We start from the raw sequence: 21,429 nt of genomic DNA on the forward strand, positions 1-21,429 counted from the left end.
TCCATGCTTGTTATGTCATTATCATCGGTCCACCAGTGGTCCTTCTGGTGGTGGAGATAGCAGATTCAGGAAATGTGATATACTCTAGAAGTAGGGTCTTTCTTCTTGATCCATGTGTGAAGGAGGTGATGGATCCGACAGATGTGATCTATCAGTGAGTAGAGGAGCTGCTCCATGATGCCTGGATATGGTGGATCTGGCAGATATGAAATAACCATAGTGCAGCTCCTCTCCTCTCTGTTTGCCCAGGGGTGGAGAGTCTGGCGGATATGATGATGGAGCAGCTCCTCTCCTTGTTTAGCCCTGGATCCTGCATTGTTTCCAATGTGTAGGCGGTCCGCTCCCTCACCTGTCAGTCACAGCTGAGACCCCCATCTGCTGCCTTCCCCACCGATCCTCCTTCTCCAGAAACCATGAGAGGGGCAGGGCCTGAGCATCGTCTTCACCCTCCGCAGAAGAGGCTCAGCTGCACGGCTCCATCCATCCTCGATTCAGCAGGTGCTTACATATACAGCCCGTGTGCGGCAATGACGCTGGAAAATCATCGAGAGAAGCAAGTGGGCAGCGTTCTCCGCAGGTACGTGCCAGGATCTGCTCCTAGGTCACTCGTAGCAGTATCTGCTACAGGTCACCAGTATCTGCCTCTGGTCACTCGTACCAGTATGTGCTGCAGGTCACCAGTATCTGCCTCTGATCACTCGTACCAGTATCTGCTCCAGGTCACCAGTATCTGCCTCTGGTCACTCGTACCAGTATCTGCTGTAGGTCACCAGTATCTGCCTCTGGTCACTCGTACCAGTATCTGCTACAGGTCACCAGTATCTGCCTCTGGTCACTCGTACTAGTATCTGCTGCAGGTCACCAGTATCTGCCTCTGATCACTCGTACCAGTATCTGCTCCAGGTCACCAGTATCTGCCTCTGGTCACTCGTACCAGTATCTGCTTCAGGTCACCAGTATCTGCCTCTGATCACTCGTACCAGTATCTGCTCCAGGTCACCAGTATCTGCCTCTGGTCACTCGTACCAGTATCTGCTGTAGGTCACCAGTATCTGCCTCTGGTCACTCGTACCAGTACCTGCTGTAGGTCACCAGTATCTGCCTCTGATCACTCATACCAGTATCTGCTGCAGGTCACCAGTATCTGCCTCTGATCACTCGTACCAGTATCTGCTGCAGGTCACCAGTATCTGCCTCTGATCACTCATGCCAGTGTCTGCTGCAGGTCACCAGTATCTGCCTCTGGCCATTCATACCAGTGTCTGCTGCAGGTCACCAGTATCTGCCTCTGATCACTCATACCAGTATCTGCTGCAGGTCACCAGTATCTGCCTCTGATCACTCATACCAGTATCTGCTGCTGGTCACCAGTATCTGCCTCTCGTCACTCGTACCAGTATCTGCTGCAGGTCACCAGTATCTGCCTCTGATCACTCGTACCAGTATCTGCTACAGGTCACTAGTATCTGCCTCTGATCACTCATACCAGTATCTGCTGCAGGTCACCAGTATCTGCCTCTGGTCACTCGTACCAGTATCTGCTGCAGGTCACCAGTATCTGCCTCTGATCACTCATACCAGTGTCTGCTGCAGGTCACCAGTATCTGCCTCTGGTCACTCATACCAGTGTCTGCTGCAGGTCAGCAGTATCTGCCTCTAATCACTCATACCAGTATCTGCTGCAGGTCACCAGTATCTGCCTCTGGTCACTCGTACCAGTATCTGCTGCAGGTCACCAGTATCTGCCTCTGGTCACTCGTACTAATATCTGCTGCAGGTCACCAGTATCTGCCTCTGGTCACTCGTACCAGTGTCTGCTGCAGTACACCAGTATCTGCCTTTGATCACTCGTACCAGTATCTGCTGCAGGTCTCCAGTATCTGCCTCTGGTCACTCATACCAGTGTCTGTTGCAGGACACCAGTATCTGCCTCTGGTCACTCGTACCAGTATCTGCTGCAGGACACCAGTATTTGCCTCTGGTCACTCGTACCAGTATCTGCTGCAGGTCACCAGTATCTGCCTCTGATCACTCGCACCAGTATCTGTTGCAGGACACCAGTATCTGACTCTGATCACTCGTACCAGTATCTGCTGCAGGTCACCAGTATCTGCCTCTGGTCACTCGTTATCAGTATCTGCTGCGGGTCACCAGTATCTGCCTCTGGTCACTCATACCAGTGTCTGCTGCAGGTCACCAGCATCTGCCTCTGGTAGCTCGTCCCAGTATATGCTGCAAGTCACCAGTATCTGACTCTGGTCACTCGTACCAGTATATGCTGCAGGTCACCAGTATCTGCCTCTGGGCACTCGTACCAATATCTGCTGCAGGTCACCAGCATCTGCCTCTGGTCACTCGTACCAGTATCTGCTGCAGGTCACCAGTATCTGACTCTGGTCACTTGTACCAGTATCTGCTGCAGGTCACCAGTATCTGCCTCTGGTCACTCGTTATCAGTATCTGCTACAGGTCACCAGTATCTGCCTCTGCTCACTCATTATCAGTATCTGCTACAGGTCACCAGTATCTGCCTCTGGTCACTCGTTCCAGTATCTGCTGCAGGTCACCAGTATCTGCCTCTGGTCACTCGTACCAGTATCTGCTGCAGGTCACCAGTATCTGCCTCTGGTCACTCGTACCAGTATCTGCTGCTGGTCACCAGTATCTGCCTCTGGTCACTCGTTATCAGTATTTGCTACAGGTTACCAGTATCTGCCTCTGGTCACTCGTACCAATATCTGCTGCAGGTCACCAGCATCTGCCTCTGGTCACTCGTACCAGTATCTGCTGCAGGTCACCAGTATCTGACTCTGGTCACTTGTACCAGTATCTGCTGCAGGTCACCAGTATCTGCCTCTGGTCACTCGTTATCAGTATCTGCTACAGGTCACCAGTATCTGCCTCTGCTCACTCATTATCAGTATCTGCTACAGGTCACCAGTATCTGCCTCTGGTCACTCGTTCCAGTATCTGCTGCAGGTCACCAGTATCTGCCTCTGGTCACTCGTACCAGTATCTGCTGCAGGTCACCAGTATCTGCCTCTGGTCACTCGTACCAGTATCTGCTGCTGGTCACCAGTATCTGCCTCTGGTTACTCGTTATCAGTATTTGCTACAGGTTACCAGTATCTGCCTCTGGTCACTCGTACCAGTATCTGCTGCAGGTCACCAGTATCTGCCTCTGGTCACTCGTACCAGTATCTGCTGTAGGTCACCAGTATCTGCCTCTGGTCACTCGTTACAGTATCTGCTGCAGATCACCAGTATCTGCCTCTGATCACTCGTACCAGTATCTGCTGCAGGACACCAGTATCTGCCTCTGGTCACTCGTTACAGTATCTGCTGCAGATCACCAGTATCTGCCTCTGGTCACTCGTACCAGTATCTGCTGCAGGTCACCAGTATCTGCCTCTGGTCGCTCATACCAGTATCTGTTGCAGGTCACCAGTATCTGCCTCTGGTCACTCATTAGCAGTATCTGCTACAGGTCACCAGTATCTGCCTCTGGTCACTCGTTATCAGTATCTGCTACAGGTCACCAGTATCTGCCTCTGATCACTCGTACCAGTATCTGCTGCAGGACACCAGTATCTGCCTCTGGTCACTCGTACCAGTATCTGCTGCAGGTCACCAGTATCTGCCTCTGGTCGCTCATACCAGTATCTGTTGCAGGTCACCAGTATCTGCCTCTGGTCACTCATTAGCAGTATCTGCTACAGGTCACCAGTATCTGCCTCTGGTCACTCGTTATCAGTATCTGCTACAGGTCACCAGTATCTGCCTCCGGTCACTCGTACTAGTATCTGCTGCTGGTCACCAGTATCTGCCTCTGGTCACTCGTACCAGTATATGCTGCAGGTCACCAGTATCTGCCTCTGGTCACTCATACCAGTATCTGCTGCAGGTCACCAGTATCTGCCTCTGGTCTATCATACCAGTATCTGCTGCAGGTCACCAGTATCTGACTCTGGTCACTCGTACCAGTATCTGCTGCAGGTCACCAGTATCTGACTCTGGTCACTCGTACCAGTATCTGCTGCAGGTCACCAGTATCTGACTCTGGTCACTCGTACCAGTATCTGCTGCAGGTCACCAGTATCTGACTCTGGTCACTCGTACCAGTATCTGCTGAGGGACACCAGTATCTGCCTCTGGTCACTCGTACCAGTATCTGCTGCAGGTCACCAGTATCTGCCTCTGGTCACTCGTACCAGTATCTGCTGCAGGTCACCAGTATCTGCCTCTGGTCACTCGTACCAGTATCTGCTGCAGGTCACCAGTATCTGCCTCTGGTCACTCGTACCAGTATCTGCTGCAGGTCACCAGTATCTGCCTCTGGTCACTCGTACCAGTATCTGCTGCAGGTCACCAGTATCTCCCTCTGGTCAGTCGTAGCAGTATCTGCTGCAGGTCACCAGTATCTGCTGCAGGTCACCAGTATCTGCTGCAGGTCACCAGTATCTGCCTATGGTCACTCGTACCAGTATCTGCTGCAGGTCACCAGTATCTGCCTCTGGTCACTCATACCAGTATCTGCTGCAGGTCACCAATGTTTGCCTCTGGTCATTCGTAGCAGTATCTGCTGCAGGTCACCAGTATCTGCCTCTGGTCACTCGTTCCAGTATCTGCTGTAGATCACCAGTATTTGCCTCTGGTCATTCGTAGCAGTATCTGCTGTAGGTCAACAGTATCTGCCTCTGATCGCTCGTACCAGTATGTGCTGTAGGTCACGAGTATCTGCCTCTGATCACTCGTACCAGTGTCTGCTGCAGATCACCAGTATCTGCCTCTGATCGCTCGTACCAGTATCTGCTGCAGGTCACCAATATCTGCCTCTGGTCACTCGTACCAGTATCTGCTGCTGGTCACCAGTATCTGCCTCTGGTCACTCGTACCAGTATCTGCTGCAGGTCACCAGTATCTGCCTCTGGTCACTCGTACCAGTATCTGCTGCAGGTCACCAGTATCTCCCTCTGGTCAGTCGTAGCAGTATCTGCTGCAGGTCACCAGTATCTGCTGCAGGTCACCAGTATCTGCTGCAGGTCACCAGTATCTGCCTATGGTCACTCGTACCAGTATCTGCTGCAGGTCACCAGTATCTGCCTCTGGTCACTCATACCAGTATCTGCTGCAGGTCACCAATGTTTGCCTCTGGTCATTCGTAGCAGTATCTGCTGCAGGTCACCAGTATCTGCCTCTGGTCACTCGTTCCAGTATCTGCTGTAGATCACCAGTATTTGCCTCTGGTCATTCGTAGCAGTATCTGCTGTAGGTCAACAGTATCTGCCTCTGATCGCTCGTACCAGTATGTGCTGTAGGTCACGAGTATCTGCCTCTGATCACTCGTACCAGTGTCTGCTGCAGATCACCAGTATCTGCCTCTGATCGCTCGTACCAGTATCTGCTGCAGGTCACCAATATCTGCCTCTGGTCACTCATACCAGTATCTGCTGCAGGTCACCAGTATCTGCCTCTGGTCACTCGTACCAGTATCTGCTGCAGGTCACCAGTATCTGTCTCTGGTCACTCGTACCAGTATCTGCTGCAGGTCACCAGTATCTGCCTCTGGTCACTCATACCAGTATCTGCGGCAGGTCACCAGTATCTGCCTCTGGTCACTCGTTCCAGTATCTGCTGGGGGACACCAGTATCTGCCTCTGGTCACTCGTACCAGTATCTGCTGCAGGTCACCAGTACCTGCCTCTGGTCACTCGTACCAGTATCTGCTGCAGGTCACCAGTATCTGCCTCTGGTCATTCGTACCAGTATCTGCTGCAGGTCACCACCATCTGCCTCTGGTCACTCGTACCAGTATCTGCTGCAGGTCACCAGTATCTGCCTCTCGTCACTCGTTCCAGTATCTGCTGCAGGTCACCAGTATCTGCCTCTGGTCACTCGTACCAGTATCTGCTGCAGGTCACCAGTATCTGCCTTTGGTCACTCGTACCAGTATCTGCTGCAGGTCACCAGTATCTGCCTCTGGTCACTCGTACGAGTATCTGCTGTAGGTTACCAGTATCTACCTCTGGTCAGTCGTACCAGTATCTGGTGTAGGTCACCAATATCTGCTTCTGGTCACTTGTACCAGTATCTGCTGCAGGTCACCAGTATCTGCCTCTGGTCACTCGTACCAGTATCTGCTGCAGGTCACCAGTATCTGCCTCTGGTCACTCATACCAGTATCTGCTGCAGGTCACCAGTATCTGCCTCTGGTCACTCGTACCAGTATCTGCTGCAGGTCACCAGTATCTGACTCTGGTAACTCGTTCCAGTATCTGCTGCAGGTCACCTGTATCTGCCTCTGGTCACTCGTACCAGTATCTGCTGCAGGTCACCAGTATTTGCCTCTGGTAACTCGTTCCAGTATCTGCTGCAGGTCACCAGTATTTACCCTGGATATTGTGATACCAGTATCTGCTGCAGGTCACCAGTATCTGCCTCTGGTCACTCGTACCAGTATCTGCTGCAGGTCACCAGTATCTGACTCTGATCACTCGTACCAGTATCTGCTGCAGGACACCAGTATCTGCCTCTGGTCACTCGTACCAGTATCTGCTGCAGGTCAGCAGTATCTGCCTCTGATCGCTCGTACCAGTATCTGCTGCAGGTCACCAGTATCTGCCTCTGGTCACTGGTACCAGTATCTCCTGCAGGTCACCAGTATCTGCCTCTGGTCACTCGTTCCAGTATCTGCTGCAGGTCACCAGTATCTGCCTCTGGTCACTCGTACCAGTATCTGCTGCAGGTCACCAGTATTTACCCTGGATATTGTGGTACCAGTATCTGCTGGAGGACACCAGTATCTGCCTCTGGTCACTTGTACCAGTATCTGCTGCAGGTCACCAGTATCTGCCTCTGGTCACTCGTACCAGTATCTGCTGCAGGTCACCAGTATTTGCCTCTGGTCACTCGTTCCAGTATCTGCTGCAGGTCACCAGTATTTACCCTGGATATTGTGGTACCAGTATCTGCTGCAGGTCACCAGTATCTGCCTCTGGTCACTCATACCAGTATCTGCTGCAGGTCACCAGTATCTGACTCTGATCACTCGTACCAGTATCTGCTGCAGGACACCAGTATCTGCCTCTGGTCACTCGTACCAGTATCTGCTGCAGGACACCAGTATCTGCCTCTGGTCACTCGTACCAGTATCTGCTGCAGGTCACCAGTATTTGCCTCTGGTCACTCGTTCCAGTATCTGCTGCAGGTCACCAGTATTTTCCCTAGATATTGCGGTACCAGTATCTGCCTCTGGTCACTCGTTCCGGTATCTGCTGCAGGTCACCAGTATCTGCCTCTGATCACTCGTACCAGTATCTGCTGCAGGTCACCAGTATCTGACTCTGATCACTCGTATCAGTATCTGCTGCAGGACACCAGTATCTGCCTCTGGTCACTCGTACCAGTATCTGCTGCAGGTCACCAGTATTTGCCTCTGGTCACTCGTTCCAGTATCTGCTGCAGGTCACCAGTATTTTCCCTGGATAATGCGGTACCAGTATCTGCCTCTGGTCACTCGTTCCGGTATCTGCTGCAGGTCACCAGTATCTGCCTCTGGTCACTCGTACCAGTATCTGCTGCAGGTCACCAGTATCTGCCTGTGGTCACTCGTACGAGTATCTGCTGCAGGTCACCAGTATCTGCCTCTGGTCACTCGTACCAGTATCTGCTGCAGGTCACCAGTATCTGCCTCTGATCGCTCGTACCAGTATCTGCTGCAGGTCACCAGTATCTGACTCTGATCACTCGTACCAGTATCTGCTGCAGGTCACCAGTATCTGCCTCTGGTCACTCTTTCCAGTATCTGCTACAGGTCACCAGTATCTGTCTCTGATCACTCGTACCAGTATCTGCTGCAGGTCACCAGTATCTGCCTCTGGTCACTCGTACCAGTATCTGCTGCAGGTCACCAGTATCTGCCTGTGGTCACTCGTACGAGTATCTGCTGCAGGTCACCAGTATCTGCCTGTGGTCACTCATACCAGTATCTGCTGCAGGTCACCAGTATCTGACTCTGATCACTCGTACCAGTATCTGCTGCAGGTCACCAGTATTTGCCTCTGGTCACTCGTACCAGTATCTGCTGCAGGTCACCAGTATTTGCCTCTGGTCACTCGTTCTAGTATTTGCTGCAGGTCACCAGTATTTTCCCTGGATATTGTGGTACCAGTATCGGCCTAAGGTCTCTCTGTATTGGTATTTGCCCTTGGCTTAATTTTTGGGGGGCATGTGAGCAGGGGCAGTCTGGAAGGGGATAACCAGTCAGAGAAAAGGAAGGAAAACTTGGTGACTCCGATCTGCGTCACAGTCCTTGCTGTTATATAACGTTTACGTGTCCGCGCCACTACAGCCGTCTCCATCTGCGAGGTCACATGACATCATTGAAAATCCCGGTATGAATGGCAATGGTTAAATGTGAGCCACGTATAGAGCACATCTGACAGGGGTTTCCATGGCAACTGCTGAAGCAGGGCTTCCTGGGATAGGGCGACACATATAGGCAGGAGACGACCGCCCCTGCTAATTTTAGTATAGTCATTGACTTCTTGGTTAACCCTTCCTTTGCTGATGTTGCTGACATGGGGGGCATCAAGACGCTGGTATGTCGGTGTCTGTGACAGCCAGACCGTGGAGTGAAGATGCTAGATTGTCATCTGCGTCATTGCTATCCGCACCACTAGCTGCATCCCACCATCCTCTGTGAGGGCACAGAGGTAGGATTAACACCGGGCTCTGGGGACTCAGAGTCTCCACTACGATTGTCATGGTGGTCGGGGACCCTGTTGCCGTTCATCTAGGGGACAGAAGTTGGGGTCACCAGGTGGGTTGAAACCATAAGTCAGCTGTTTCTAGGAACTATTCTGTTCCTCTGTCTACCAGTTTGGCGGCTACTACTGATCTGCTTTAGCCCCCTGAACAGAGAAGAGGTAGGAGTCACCCGGGGGTACTTGTCATACAATTGGGGCCCATCAGCAGTTTCTAGGGTTGGGTCCACCCCCAACTTCCATGTTGGCAGCACTAGCCCTAATCTTTCTCTTTTTTGTCCAGGCTTTAACTACTTCTGGTCCCAAACACAATGGCCAAGAACAACAATGTCTTCACGTCCATCCCTGACTCAACAATCCCCAACAGCAAAGCATCCTTTTCCTATCCTTCCAAACTTGCTGAGAGGCTGGAGAAAGCAGACCGGAAGCTGCGCCGACGCCAGCGATACGTTGAGAAGGACGGCAGGTGCAACGTGCAGCATGGAAACGTGCGAGAGACATATCGTTACCTGACGGACATCTTCACCACCTTGGTGGACCTGAAATGGCGGGTGAGCTTGCTGGTGTTCATCATGGCCTATGCCATCACGTGGCTTTTCTTTGGGGTAATCTGGTGGTTCATCGCTTACTGCCGTGGAGATCTGGAGCATTTGGAAGATTCGGAGTGGACGCCCTGCATCAAGAACCTCAACGGCTTTGTGTCAGCTTTTCTATTCTCTATAGAGACAGAGACAACCATTGGGTATGGACACAGGGTGATCACAGACAAGTGCCCCGAGGGCATTGTTCTGCTACTTCTTCAGGCTATCCTTGGCTCCATGGTGAACGCCTTCATGGTGGGATGCATGTTTGTAAAGATCTCCCAGCCTAACAAGAGAGCGGAGACGCTGGTGTTCTCTTCACATGCTGTCATCTCTCTAAGGGACGACAAACTCTGTCTCATGTTCCGAGTGGGGGACCTCCGACAATCACACATTGTAGAGGCTTCCATACGTGCCAAACTGATCAAATCCAAGCAAACGCAGGAAGGCGAGTTCATTCCCCTTAACCAGACCGACATCAACGTGGGCTTTGAGACAGGAGACGACCGCCTCTTCCTGGTATCCCCCCTCATTATCAGCCATGAAATAAATGAGCACAGCCCCTTCTGGGAGGTTTCAAAGAGACAACTAGAGAAGGACGAGTTTGAGATCGTTGTGATCCTGGAAGGGATGGTGGAAGCCACAGGTACGAGCTGCTCGCGACCATGAGAACGACCCCGCTATTCCCCAATTATCTCCCAGCCTGACTTTCCCAGTCTGAAAATCCTGATAAGGACCAGTGCAGCGCCCCCTATAGGACTGTACATGATGGAAACAGGCAGCAGCACCGCTCAGTATAACCTTTACTCTCAATCCTGAGATCCGCATGTCAAGGTTAATGATTATTATTTATGAGTCTGTACTGCGTCTCTTTCCATGATCATATATGGGTACTCACCTACCTGGGGGCAGGCTCCACCTTTACCTCAGGAGAAGGGCTGCTATGCAGGAATTAGGGTTTTCCCTTTCCAGAGATGCTAGAGGAGGTCATGGCTTTATTGGTGGGGTTCAGGCATGAGGACCGACACCCCACCATTGAGTCCACTTCTAGTAGGGATGAAGGACCTGGAGGAACCCTTGTGAAAAAGGAAAGGGGGGATGCAGCAAATTACCGTCCCACCTAATCTGTCAGGACACATTAGATGGACGGACTGAGTTTACACTACATGGTGGACTCGCTGGTAGCTGCCTGACTCTGGGCACTGAAGGTTGGTATAGGGTCATCCACTAATATCTTGTTGGCTTCATGGTTGTTGGTCCAGTGTTGTGAACATGGTGAACAGTAAATAGGATAACAATTGATGAGAGATTGAAGATCTCTGATGTAGTCAGGAGTGAACCCTAAGGGTCTTAGTATACCCAACATACAAGCGGGGGCCGTGAAACATCCATCAATTAAACACACAGGAGGCCTATGACGAAGATATTGAGCAGAGACGATGGTCTGCCGGGAACAGAGTCATCTCAACCTGTCTATTTCTATTCATGTGTTCCACTGAATGTGACTATACATTCAAGAAAGAGACAACTAAGGCACCCAACTGTCTCCAAAACATGCCTGCTCACCCTAAAGGGGCAAAGGGTAAAGCTACAGTCAGGCTCCTCTGTCTCGTTAAGACACCTGTGTTTCTTTAGACTGCTCTTTCCCCTGCAGCTCTTTATTCTTTTCCAGAAAACGCATGTCTTCTCAATACTTGTCTGTCTTTTTCCAGAGCCGCTTCCTCTAACCCCCTTCAAAACTGTACCCTCACACTTTACCCACCCCAACACTGTCCCTTCTTCATACAGTACCCTCACACGGTCCTTCAAATTTTGACCCATCCACAGACTGTACCCTCACACTGTCCCTCCTACGCTGCTCCCTCTCCATACCGTGCCTTCACACTGTCAAATGCACCCAGGCTACACATTCACCACATTGTGTCCTCACACTGTCCCTCCTTTCTATACCGTGCGCTTACATTGTACTTTTCCCTCACCTTAATGTGCCCTCACACTGTCCCCATCCACGCTGACCCTTCTCCATACTGTGCTCTCACACTGTCCCCTTTCATATTGTGCCTCACACTTCACATCCCACACTGCCCCCTCTTCATACTGTGCCATCCCATTGCCATCTCCATACTCAACCCACATTGTATACCCTTTCTTGCCTTCTTTATACTGTGATCGCACACTGCCCATTTTACAAACTCTGTTTTCTCACTGTGCATTCACTCCCCCTACCCTCTCCTCAGGCTGCCTCCTTTCCACATTATGTCCTTACACTGTCGTTTCCCTCCCCACTTTGCCCCCTTTCCATACTGTGCCTTTACTCCCCTCAGGCTTCCCACTCTTCATACTCACTCTACCCCCTTCCTCCACCCAGGCTGCCCCTTTTTCACACTGTGCCCACACACAACTTCTCCCCTGCCCCTTCTCCATATTGTGACTTCAAACTGTCCCCACCCATACAGTGTCCAGTGTCCTCACTGTCCCAAACACACCCAAGCTGCCTCCTCTCCATACTGTACCCTCACATTATCTCCAGTCTGAACCCTCACATTGCCAGCTCCCATTTCATTTCTATACTAAAACCTCACACTATCCCTCTCCACACTACCCCCCCTTCACGCCATCCCTCCTCAAACTGTGCCCTCACAGTGGCCTCCAATCCATATTATCCCCTCCCTACACTATCCTTCTCGATACTTTGCCCTAAAATTGTTCTTCCACAATGTTATATACTCTTCCCTCCCCTCCTCTCTCCAAACTGTACCTTCTCTGTCCCCACCTACGCTGCCCGTCTAACTGTCCTCTCCATAATGTGCCCTCACACAGCCCCTACCCCACGCTGCCCCCTTTCCTTACAGTCCCCCTACCATATTCTGCCCTCTTAATGTCCCCCTCCCCATACAGCCCCATCTCCATACTGTGCCCAGTCCCTCTACTCGAGCTGCTCCCTCCCTACTGTGCCCTCATACAGCCACCCCACCCCCACTTCCCCCTTTCCATACTGTGCCCTCATACAGCCACCCCCCCACTTCCCCCTTTCCATACTGTGCCCTCATACAGCCACCCCACCCCCACCCCCACTTCCCCCTTTCAATACTGTGCCCTCACACAGTCCCCCCACACACTGTACTCTTTCCATACTGTGTCCTCACACAGTCCCCCCACACACTGTACTCTTTCCATACTGTGCCCTCACAGTCCCCCCACACACTGTACTCTTTCCATACTGTGCCCTCACACAGTCCCCCCACACACTGTACTCTTTCCATACTGTGCCCTCATACAGCCACCCCACCCCCACTTCCCCCTTTCCATACTGTGCCCTCACACAGTCCCCCCACACACTGTACTCTTTCCATACTGTGCCCTCACACAGTCCCCCCACACACTGTACTCTTTCCATACTGTGCCCTCACACAGTCCCCCCACACACTGTACTCTTTCCATACTGTGCCCTCATACAGCCACCCCACCCCCACTTCCCCCTTTCCATACTGTGCCCTCACACAGTCCCCCCACACACTGTACTCTTTCCATACTGTGCCCTCACACAGTCCCCCCACACACTGTACTTTCCATACTGTGCCCTCATACAGCCACCCCACCCCCACTTCCCCCTTTCCATACTGTGCCCTCACACAGTCCCCCCACACACTGTACTCTTTCCATACTGTGCCCTCACACAGTCCCCCCACACACTGTACTCTTTCCATACTGTGCCCTCACACAGTCCCCCCACACACTGTACTCTTTCCATACTGTGCCCTCATACAGCCACCCCACCCCCACTTCCCCCTTTCCATACTGTGCCCTCACACAGTCCCCCCACACACTGTACTCTTTCCATACTGTGCCCTCACACAGTCCCCCCACACACTGTACTTTCCATACTGTGCCCTCATACAGCCACCCCACCCCCACTTCCCCCTTTCCATACTGTGCCCTCACACAGTCCCCCCACACACTGTACTCTTTCCATACTGAGCCCTCACACGGCACATCCCCAATACGGCCTCTTTTCCATACTGTGCCGTCAGACAGCCTGCTTCCCCTCCCCCCCACAAACACGCTGCCCCCTTTCCATACTGTACCCTCACACGGTCTTCCCCATGGTGCCTCTTTGGTAGTGTCTTACTCCCTTTGGCAGCAATTATCCAATATGTAATACAATCAGCAAAGTGTAATTGTCACGTACCCGCTCCTCAGCCCGTGACTTGGGGTTATGCCTGCAAGGGTTAATCTCTCTCCTCTCACTCAATCCAGCACTCGACCTCTGTCCTATGCTGAAGGGAGCATCAATCACCCCCAACTCAGACAGCGCACCCCGCTTCACACACGCTGCCACCACCCACCGGATTTGGGGCCGATGGGTCCCCTAAACTAAGACTATCGGACAATCAACAAAATCACACCCTTCCTAGGGTTATGGGTTCTTTAGCGCATACAAGATTCAGGCTTATTAAAGTTTTAAGCTTTAATAGAAAAGGTACAGTGCTTATAATAAAAGGTATAAAAAATAGAAATAAAAAGTGACATACAGATATGCAAACAGTATGAAAATAAACAGGAGAACTTACAGAACCCTAAACTTGGTCTTCTGTAGCCCGATGGGGAAGGCGGAAATATGGGGTGATGATCACAGCAGTGCTCGGCTGCCCCATCTCTGTGACACAAGATTTTAGCCTGGAGGATCCAGTTATAGACCCAGACTGGGGGGCAGATTGCTACACCAGCCCTCCATTTACACATTCTAATTCTGGGTCTATGATTGGACCCTCACTAATTTAGCCGTGCATATATTATGTTGTACAAATGTTCTTTGTCCCTCTAACTAGGTCTCTTGAACTTTGTTTGAAGTTCACTATTTGAGATGGCTTCTCTCTCTTATCAATTCTCTTCCTCTTTGAGGCTCCCTCTAGGTGTGATTTATTGCCCTGGTGGTAGGACGCCCCCTGGTGGTAGGACGCCCCCTGGGGAGACTGGAGTCAGTGTGACTGGGAAGATGGCTTGTGCTTAGATTGTGACCTGTGTGTGTTGTTGAGTTAACCCTTAGCTTGTATCCAATCCCCTCAGATACATATTTCACTACAGTAATGTCTAAGTATCTTACTGTATTTGTCAGCCTTGTGGAAACTATTAATAGGGACCAAATCCCCAACTGAAGTTGCTGAGATTCTGCCCAAAACTTGCAGGACCCTCCACTGCCCCTGCAGACCCTCATTTATTGTGCTGCTTTCCAGCCTTTCAGGAACAAACTTTTGTTACAGCTGAATTTTTTTCCACTGTGATCCCTCAGTCCAGAGCACCTGCTGCCATTTTTCTGTATCCCAGTTTCTATGTTTTCACCACAGATGTGGCAAAACCAATACCTTCCACATGGAAAGTACGTACTTGGCCATACTTCTGCTTGTAGGTGGGTGTCAGGGATTCACAGGATCCCGATTACTCACCGAGACCACCCACTGTGATCTCTTGAGCAAACAGCTCTCTGCTGCTCCCTATCATCCGGACAATTACATGATTGGCCAACAATCAATACAGGAAGCTGCGGGCTGTTCTCACTAAGTAGTTATCAGCAAGCTAGCAGTGAGCGTACGGCGTAACCCCCACCTTCTAACGCATGGAATATGTGTATATGCCCTAGTACTATCCCGGATAGCCTCATGATAACAGACTTAATATTATTCGCTGCCACCACCGATCAGATTTGAAATACAGGCCTGATCGGACGCCTGCTTTCTGGTAGTGTATGGCTTCGTGGGCAGACCGATTACAGGACAGAAGAAACAGGACTATTAAATTTTATATTTAATCCAAAAGGGAGGCAGTGTTTATGAAAAATATACAAAAGGTTTTACAAAGAGACAATACAGTACATATGCAGTTACACAAAAATAAATGGGATTAACATAAGAAACGTACTATTCTGATTGCAGAGATGATTCAGTTTAACTGGAGGGAAGGCACTCTAATGGACCGTTATCGAACGAGACCCCTGCTACAAAATATGTAACTTCCGGCATGAGTATGGACCCATCTTCAGCTGGGTCTTTTATGCCGAAGGGGGAGACCTGCCCACACACTCCCTGTGATGAAATGACGTGGGCGGGGCATCACCCTTCATGTTTTTATTAAAATATCTAACTTCTGCGATACCATATTTTCCATTACGAATTTACTTTTCTTTAGAGACCACACATGGCATAGCTGCAGTCTGTTATTTTGTACTTTTGCATTACAGCTCACAGGAAGGGCGTACAGACACAGAAAATTATGTGTATTGTTCCTTAGCTGACCCTGCCACTAAAAATATGTGTCCCATTATTATTGGAAGTATAGAACTTCCGGTATTCCATATTTTGTGTCGGTGCCTGCGAGACTGTAGATTTCTGTTGAGAAAATGGGGGGTGAGAGAGAATTATTTTGAAGCCAGGAACTGTATCCTTCTCACCTAGATGTATATTTATCACAGGCCTCTGCTACTGGAAGCTCCATTCGTATTTTAATGAGTTTGCCACCTCTGGCCTGAATTGCTCTTTGCATAGAAGCAACTGGCCAAAGTGAAGTGTCAGCTTTTCTACTCTGACAAATGGCAGGTAGGGGGGGAGGAAATAGTGGTTTGGGGAAAAGAGGGAGACATTTTCAATATTTCTATGACAGTGGGTCTCAGTGGTTGTTGGCAGTTCCAAGCTGATGGCACTGCTGGAAATTTTTCAATTTAGAGGGGACGTAACAATGTGCCTTTCATCTGGGGCACTAAATCTACTTGGCTGACCACTACATCTGCGATCCACGATGTTGCCCGTTTCTTAGTGTCTTAAATGATAGCAGCAAATACTTAGCCAGCATTCAGTACATTCAGGGAGGCATCCGACTGGCAGTATGTTTGGGGTCATTGGCTCCAAATTTTTCAGCAGCAGGACAATGTCATTATAATCTTCAGCGTAAAGAAGGAAAAGGAGTCCTGGCAGTGATGATACCTCTCTGCAGAGCACTAATCTCATATCATCCAGTCTGTCTGGAATCACATGAAGAAACCAAAGGATCCGCACAAGCCTCATACACAGAAGATTTGGGGTCAGTTCTCCAGCATGTTTGGCACAACCTCCTGCTGAGATCATTCTAAACCTGTGTACAAGTGACTGATAGGACTTACATTTCACTTTCCACTTTCTTATTAGTTATTTTTTTCAATTAACAATTTTATTTTTTCCAAGCATTCTTACTACACCTGCCTTATACTTTTGCACAATACTGTATAGGTGAGCTTTAGCTGTGGATGGGTTGCTGCAGTCTTGACCTCTCATCGGTCTGGGTTCCCGTCCTGTTGGCCTCTCACCGGTCTGGTTTCCTGTACTGTTGGCCTCTCGCCGGTCGAGGTTCCCGTCCTGTTGGCCTCTCACAGGTCTGGTTTCCTGTACTGTTGGCCTCTCTCCGGTCGGGGTTCCCGTCCTCTTGGCCTCTCGCCGGTCGGGGTTCCCGTCCTGTTGGCCTCTCGCCGGTCGGGGTTCCCATCCTCTTGGCCTCTCGGGGTTCCCGTCCTCTTGGCCTCTCGGGGTTCCCGCCCTCTTGGCCTCTCGCCGGTCGGGGTTCCCATCCTCTTGGCCTCACGGGGTTCCCGTCCTCTTGGCCTCTCGGGGTTCCCGCCCTCTTGGCCTCTCGGGGTTCCCGTCCTCTTGGCCTCTCGCCGGTCGGGGTTGACACAGCGATGAGCTCTTGCTTGTCTATGGATAGTGCATTAAATGCTTCTCTTGTTGCAGGAATGACATGCCAGGCACGAAGCTCTTACCTGGTAGATGAGGTGCTATGGGGTCATCGCTTTATGTCTGTTCTCAGTCTGGAGGATGGATTTTATGAGGTGGACTACAACACATTTCACCAGACTTTTGAAGTATCTACTCCTTCCTGCAGTGCACGGGAGCTAGCTGAGAATGCTGCTAGAATGGACGCTCATCTCTACTGGTCCATTCCCAGCCAACTGGATGAGAAGGTGGAAGAGGGCACAGAAAAAGATGGCATGGACAAGCAGAGAAATGGCAGCGTGAGCAGTCCTGAAAGTGAGCAGGTCCTGGTAGAGTGAACGTGCAGCCCTCCCTACATCACCTGACCTGCTCTGGCTCACAAAGTGCTAAACCTCTAAGGACCAAGCAGTGTCCAGATACCTCTCCCCGGCATCTCCATCCTCACAAAATACCTTCACCATTCTCAAACTATTCCGCCTTTCACCTGGCGAATCCATCCATCTGTCAGTCTGCTTGGCTACTGCTCCTTTCACCTGGCGATGCCATCTGTCTGCCCACTAAGCCTCTTGCCCGGCGATTCCGTCTGCGTACTTAATGAGCAACTAGCCCAGCAATGTCGTCCTCGTGCAAGCTGCGACTCATGCCCAACGATGTCGTCCTCGTGCACGCTGCGCCTCTCGCCTGGCGTCGTCCTCGTGCACGCTGCGCCTCTCGATCCTGGCGTTGTCGTCCTCATGCACGCTGCGCCTCTCGACCCTGGCGTTGTCGTCCTCATGCACGCTGCGCCTCTCTCGACCCGGCGTTGTCGTCCTCATGCACGCTGCGCCTCTCTCGACCCGGCGTTGTCGTCCTCATGCACGTTGCGCCTCTCGACCCTGGCGTTGTCGTCCTCATGCACGTTGCGCCTCTCGACCCTGGCGTTGTCGTCCTCATGCACGCTGCGCCTCTCGTCCGGCGACATCGTCCTTATGCAAGCTGCGTCTCTCTCGACCCCGGCGTTGTCGTCCTCATGCACGCTGCGCCTCTCGCCTGGCATTGTCGTCCTCATGCACGCTGCGCCTCTCGCCTGGCATTGTCGTCCTCATGCACGCTGCGCCTCTCGTCCGGCGACGTCATCCTCATGCACACTGCGCCTCTCGCCTGGCGTTGTCGTCCTCATGCACGCTGCGCCTCTCGCCTGGCGTTGTCGTCCTCATGCACGCTGCGCCTCTCGTCCGGCGACGTCATCCTCATGCACACTGCGCCTCTCGCCTGGCGTTGTCGTCCTCATGCACGCTGCGCCTCTCCACCCTGGCGTTGTCGTCCTCATGCACGCTGCGCCTCTCGACCCTGGCGTTGTCGTCCTCATGCACGCTGCGCCTCTCGACCCTGGCGTTGTCGTCCTCATGCACGCTGCGCCTCTCTCGACCCGGCGTTGTCGTCCTCATGCACGCTGCGCCTCTCTCGACCCGGCGTTGTCGTCCTCATGCACGTTGCGCCTCTCTCGACCCTGGCATTGTCGTCCTCATGCACGTTGCGCCTCTCGACCCTGGCGTTGTCGTCCTCATGCACGCTGCGCCTCTCGTCCGGCGACATCGTCCTTATGCAAGCTGCGTCTCTCTCGACCCCGGCGTTGTCGTCCTCATGCACGCTGCGCCTCTCGCCTGGCATTGTCGTCCTCATGCACGCTGCGCCTCTCGCCTGGCATTGTCGTCCTCATGCACGCTGCGCCTCTCGTCCGGCGACGTCATCCTCATGCACACTGCGCCTCTCGCCTGGCGTTGTCGTCCTCATGCACGCTGCGCCTCTCGCCTGGCGTTGTCGTCCTCATGCACGCTGCGCCTCTCGCCTGGCATTGTCGTCCTCATGCACGCTGCGCCTCTCGCCTGGCATTGTCGTCCTCATGCACGCTGCGCCTCTCGTTCGGCGACGTCATCCTCATGCACGCTGCGCCTCTCGCCTGGCGTTGTCGTCCTCATGCACGCTGCGCCTCTCGTCCGGCGACGTCATCCTCATGCACACTGCGCCTCTCGCCTGGCGTTGTCGTCCTCATGCACGCTGCGCCTCTCCACCCTGGCGTTGTCGTCCTCATGCACGCTGCGCCTCTCGACCCTGGCGTTGTCGTCCTCATGCACGCTGCGCCTCTCGACCCTGGCGTTGTCGTCCTCATGCACGCTGCGCCTCTCGACCCTGGCGTTGTCGTCCTCATGCACGCTGCGCCTCTCGTCCCAGGCACGCTGCGCCTCTCAAGTAATATCACAGCCCTCTACCATCACAACTGCTCCATTTCTCTCCCACTGTACATAGGCTAATCCTTACTGAGCCAACAATCTCCCACCATGCCCTGTAGAGATACCATGTTTCCCATGAGCCTCCCTTCTGGCGTGCTCCACCCACATACAGTATTACATAGTCTCCATCCATACGTGTCCAGCACATTAACCCCATCTACACCAGTCACTTCCAGAGTAATCACATGTGAACCAAGCACAATGACTCCAGAGCAGAGGTTCTAGATCTGGTCCTGGCCTGTACAATGTCAAGGTTCTGTACCTGCTGCTGTACAATAAAGAGGCTGATGCCCACCTGTCTGCTCATTATTTGCCCTCTCTCACTGGGTAACACAAATTTCACCAGTATGGAGTGATATATGCAATGGGGGAGACGTCAGTGCCAGAGGAACCTAAGCATCTGCAGCTCTCAGCCCTAAACGAAAAGAACCAAGAAGCCCACACCGCGTCCAACTGTTCCACATCACACAAATAGGGACAAATACATCCAAACCCCAGAGTACCCTTATACGCCCTCTTAATATCTGGACACATAGTGAAATTCTGCTCCAGTAATCCCACGTCCGTCGTTTCTGCTGAGGGTTATCCTCTCATCTCCACTGTGATTCTGTAGGCCTGGAGAAGTGTCCGTCTCAGCATAGAAGAGTAGCAGAGCCACAAACATCTCATAGAAGACATCAGATCTGGGGTCCCACCTGTAATAACCTTGGCAGACCATATGAGGGAGAGGGAGAGAAAGGACACGAGGCGGGGGTCACTGGAGGGCAGACAGAGAAAGGACACGAGGCGGGGGTCATTATATAAATGAAAGGCCTGTACATACTGGAGGAGATGTAGAGCGGATATGACCTGGGAGGAACAGAGGAGAGCACAGCCAGACGAGAGCACAGGCAGACGAGGGGAGGGCAAAGCCAGACGAGGGGAGGGCACAGCCAGACGAGGGAAGGGCACAGCCAGACGAGGGAAGGGCACAGCCAGACGAGGGAAGGGCACAGCCAGACGAGAGCACAGCCAGACGAGGGGAGGGCAAAGCCAGACGAGGGGAGGGCACAGCCAGACGAGGGAAGGGCACAGCCAGACGAGGGAAGGGCACAGCCAGACGAGGGAAGGGCACAGCCAGACGAGAGCACAGCCAGACGAGGGAAGGGCACAGCCAGACGAGGGAAGGGCACAGCCAGACGAGGGAAGGGCACAGCCAGACGAGGGGAGGGCACAGCCAGACGAGGGGAGGGCACAGCCAGACGAGGGGAGGGCACAGCCAGACGAGGGGAGGGCACAGCCAGACGAGAGCACAGGCAGACGAGGGGAGGGCACAGCCAGACGAGGGGAGGGCACAGCCAGACGAGAGCACAGGCAGACGAGGGGAGGGCAAAGCCAGACGAGGGGAGGGCACAGGCAGACGAGAGCACAGGCAGACGAGGGGAGGGCACAGCCAGACGAGGGAAGGGCACAGCCAGACGAGGGAAGGGCACAGCCAGACGAGGGGAGGGCACAGCCAGACGAGGGGAGGGCACAGCCAGACGAGGGGAGGGCACAGCCAGACGAGGGGAGGGCACAGCCAGACGAGGGGAGGGCACAGCCAGACGAGAGCACAGGCAGACGAGGGGAGGGCACAGCCAGACGAGGGGAAGGGCACAGCCAGACGAGAGGAGGGCACAGGCAGACGAGGGGAGGGCACAGCCAGACGAGGGGAGGGCACAGCCAGACGAGAGCACAGCCAGACGAGGGGAGGGCACAGCCAGACGAGAGCACAGGCAGACGAGGGGAGGGCACAGCCAGACGAGGGGAAGGGCACAGCCAGACGAGAGGAGGGCACAGCCAGACGAGGGGAGGGCACAGCCAGACGAGGGAAGGGCACAGCCAGACGAGGGAAGGGCACAGCCAGACGAGGGGAGGGCACAGCCAGACGAGGGGAGGGCACAGCCAGACGAGAGCACAGCCAGACGAGGGGAGGGCACAGCCAGACGAGGGGAGGGCACAGCCAGACGAGAGCACAGCCAGACGAGGGGAGGGCACAGCCAGACGAGGGGAGGGCACAGCCAGACGAGGGGAGGGCACAGCCAGACGAGGGGAGGGC

The 21,429-nt window shown here is 52.9% G+C and overlaps 2 protein-coding genes across 4 annotated transcripts in view; one reads left to right on the top strand and one right to left on the bottom strand.

Moving 5' to 3' along the window:
• Nucleotides 1-19,646, top strand: KCNJ9 (potassium inwardly rectifying channel subfamily J member 9). 3 transcript variants are annotated; one of them, XM_073637249.1, is made up of 3 exons: nt 1-577; nt 9,049-9,992; nt 17,101-19,646. In XM_073637249.1, the coding sequence occupies exons 2-3, from the start codon at nt 9,077-9,079 to the stop codon at nt 17,418-17,420; spliced, it is 1,236 nt and encodes a 411-aa protein (XP_073493350.1). In that variant the 5' UTR covers nt 1-577; nt 9,049-9,076; the 3' UTR covers nt 17,421-19,646. The 3 variants fall into 3 exon arrangements, with proteins under 3 accessions (XP_073493350.1, XP_073493351.1, XP_073493353.1); XM_073637250.1 differs by lacking the exon at nt 1-577 and adding an exon at nt 8,536-8,821; XM_073637252.1 differs by lacking the exon at nt 1-577 and adding an exon at nt 8,536-8,714.
• The window catches only part of IGSF8 (immunoglobulin superfamily member 8), a gene marked incomplete at its 5' end in the record, with an annotated part of 22,319 nt that continues 14,686 nt past the window's right edge, over nt 13,797-21,429 (bottom strand). Inside the window, one exon of the mRNA XM_073637253.1 lies at nt 13,797-20,057. The remainder of the gene's footprint in view (nt 20,058-21,429) is intronic.

Source organism: Phyllobates terribilis, unplaced genomic scaffold (assembly GCF_046119375.1).
Source record: "Phyllobates terribilis strain yellow unplaced genomic scaffold, ASM4611937v1 Scaffold_6__1_contigs__length_29720123, whole genome shotgun sequence".
Lineage (NCBI taxonomy): Eukaryota > Metazoa > Chordata > Amphibia > Anura > Dendrobatidae > Phyllobates > Phyllobates terribilis.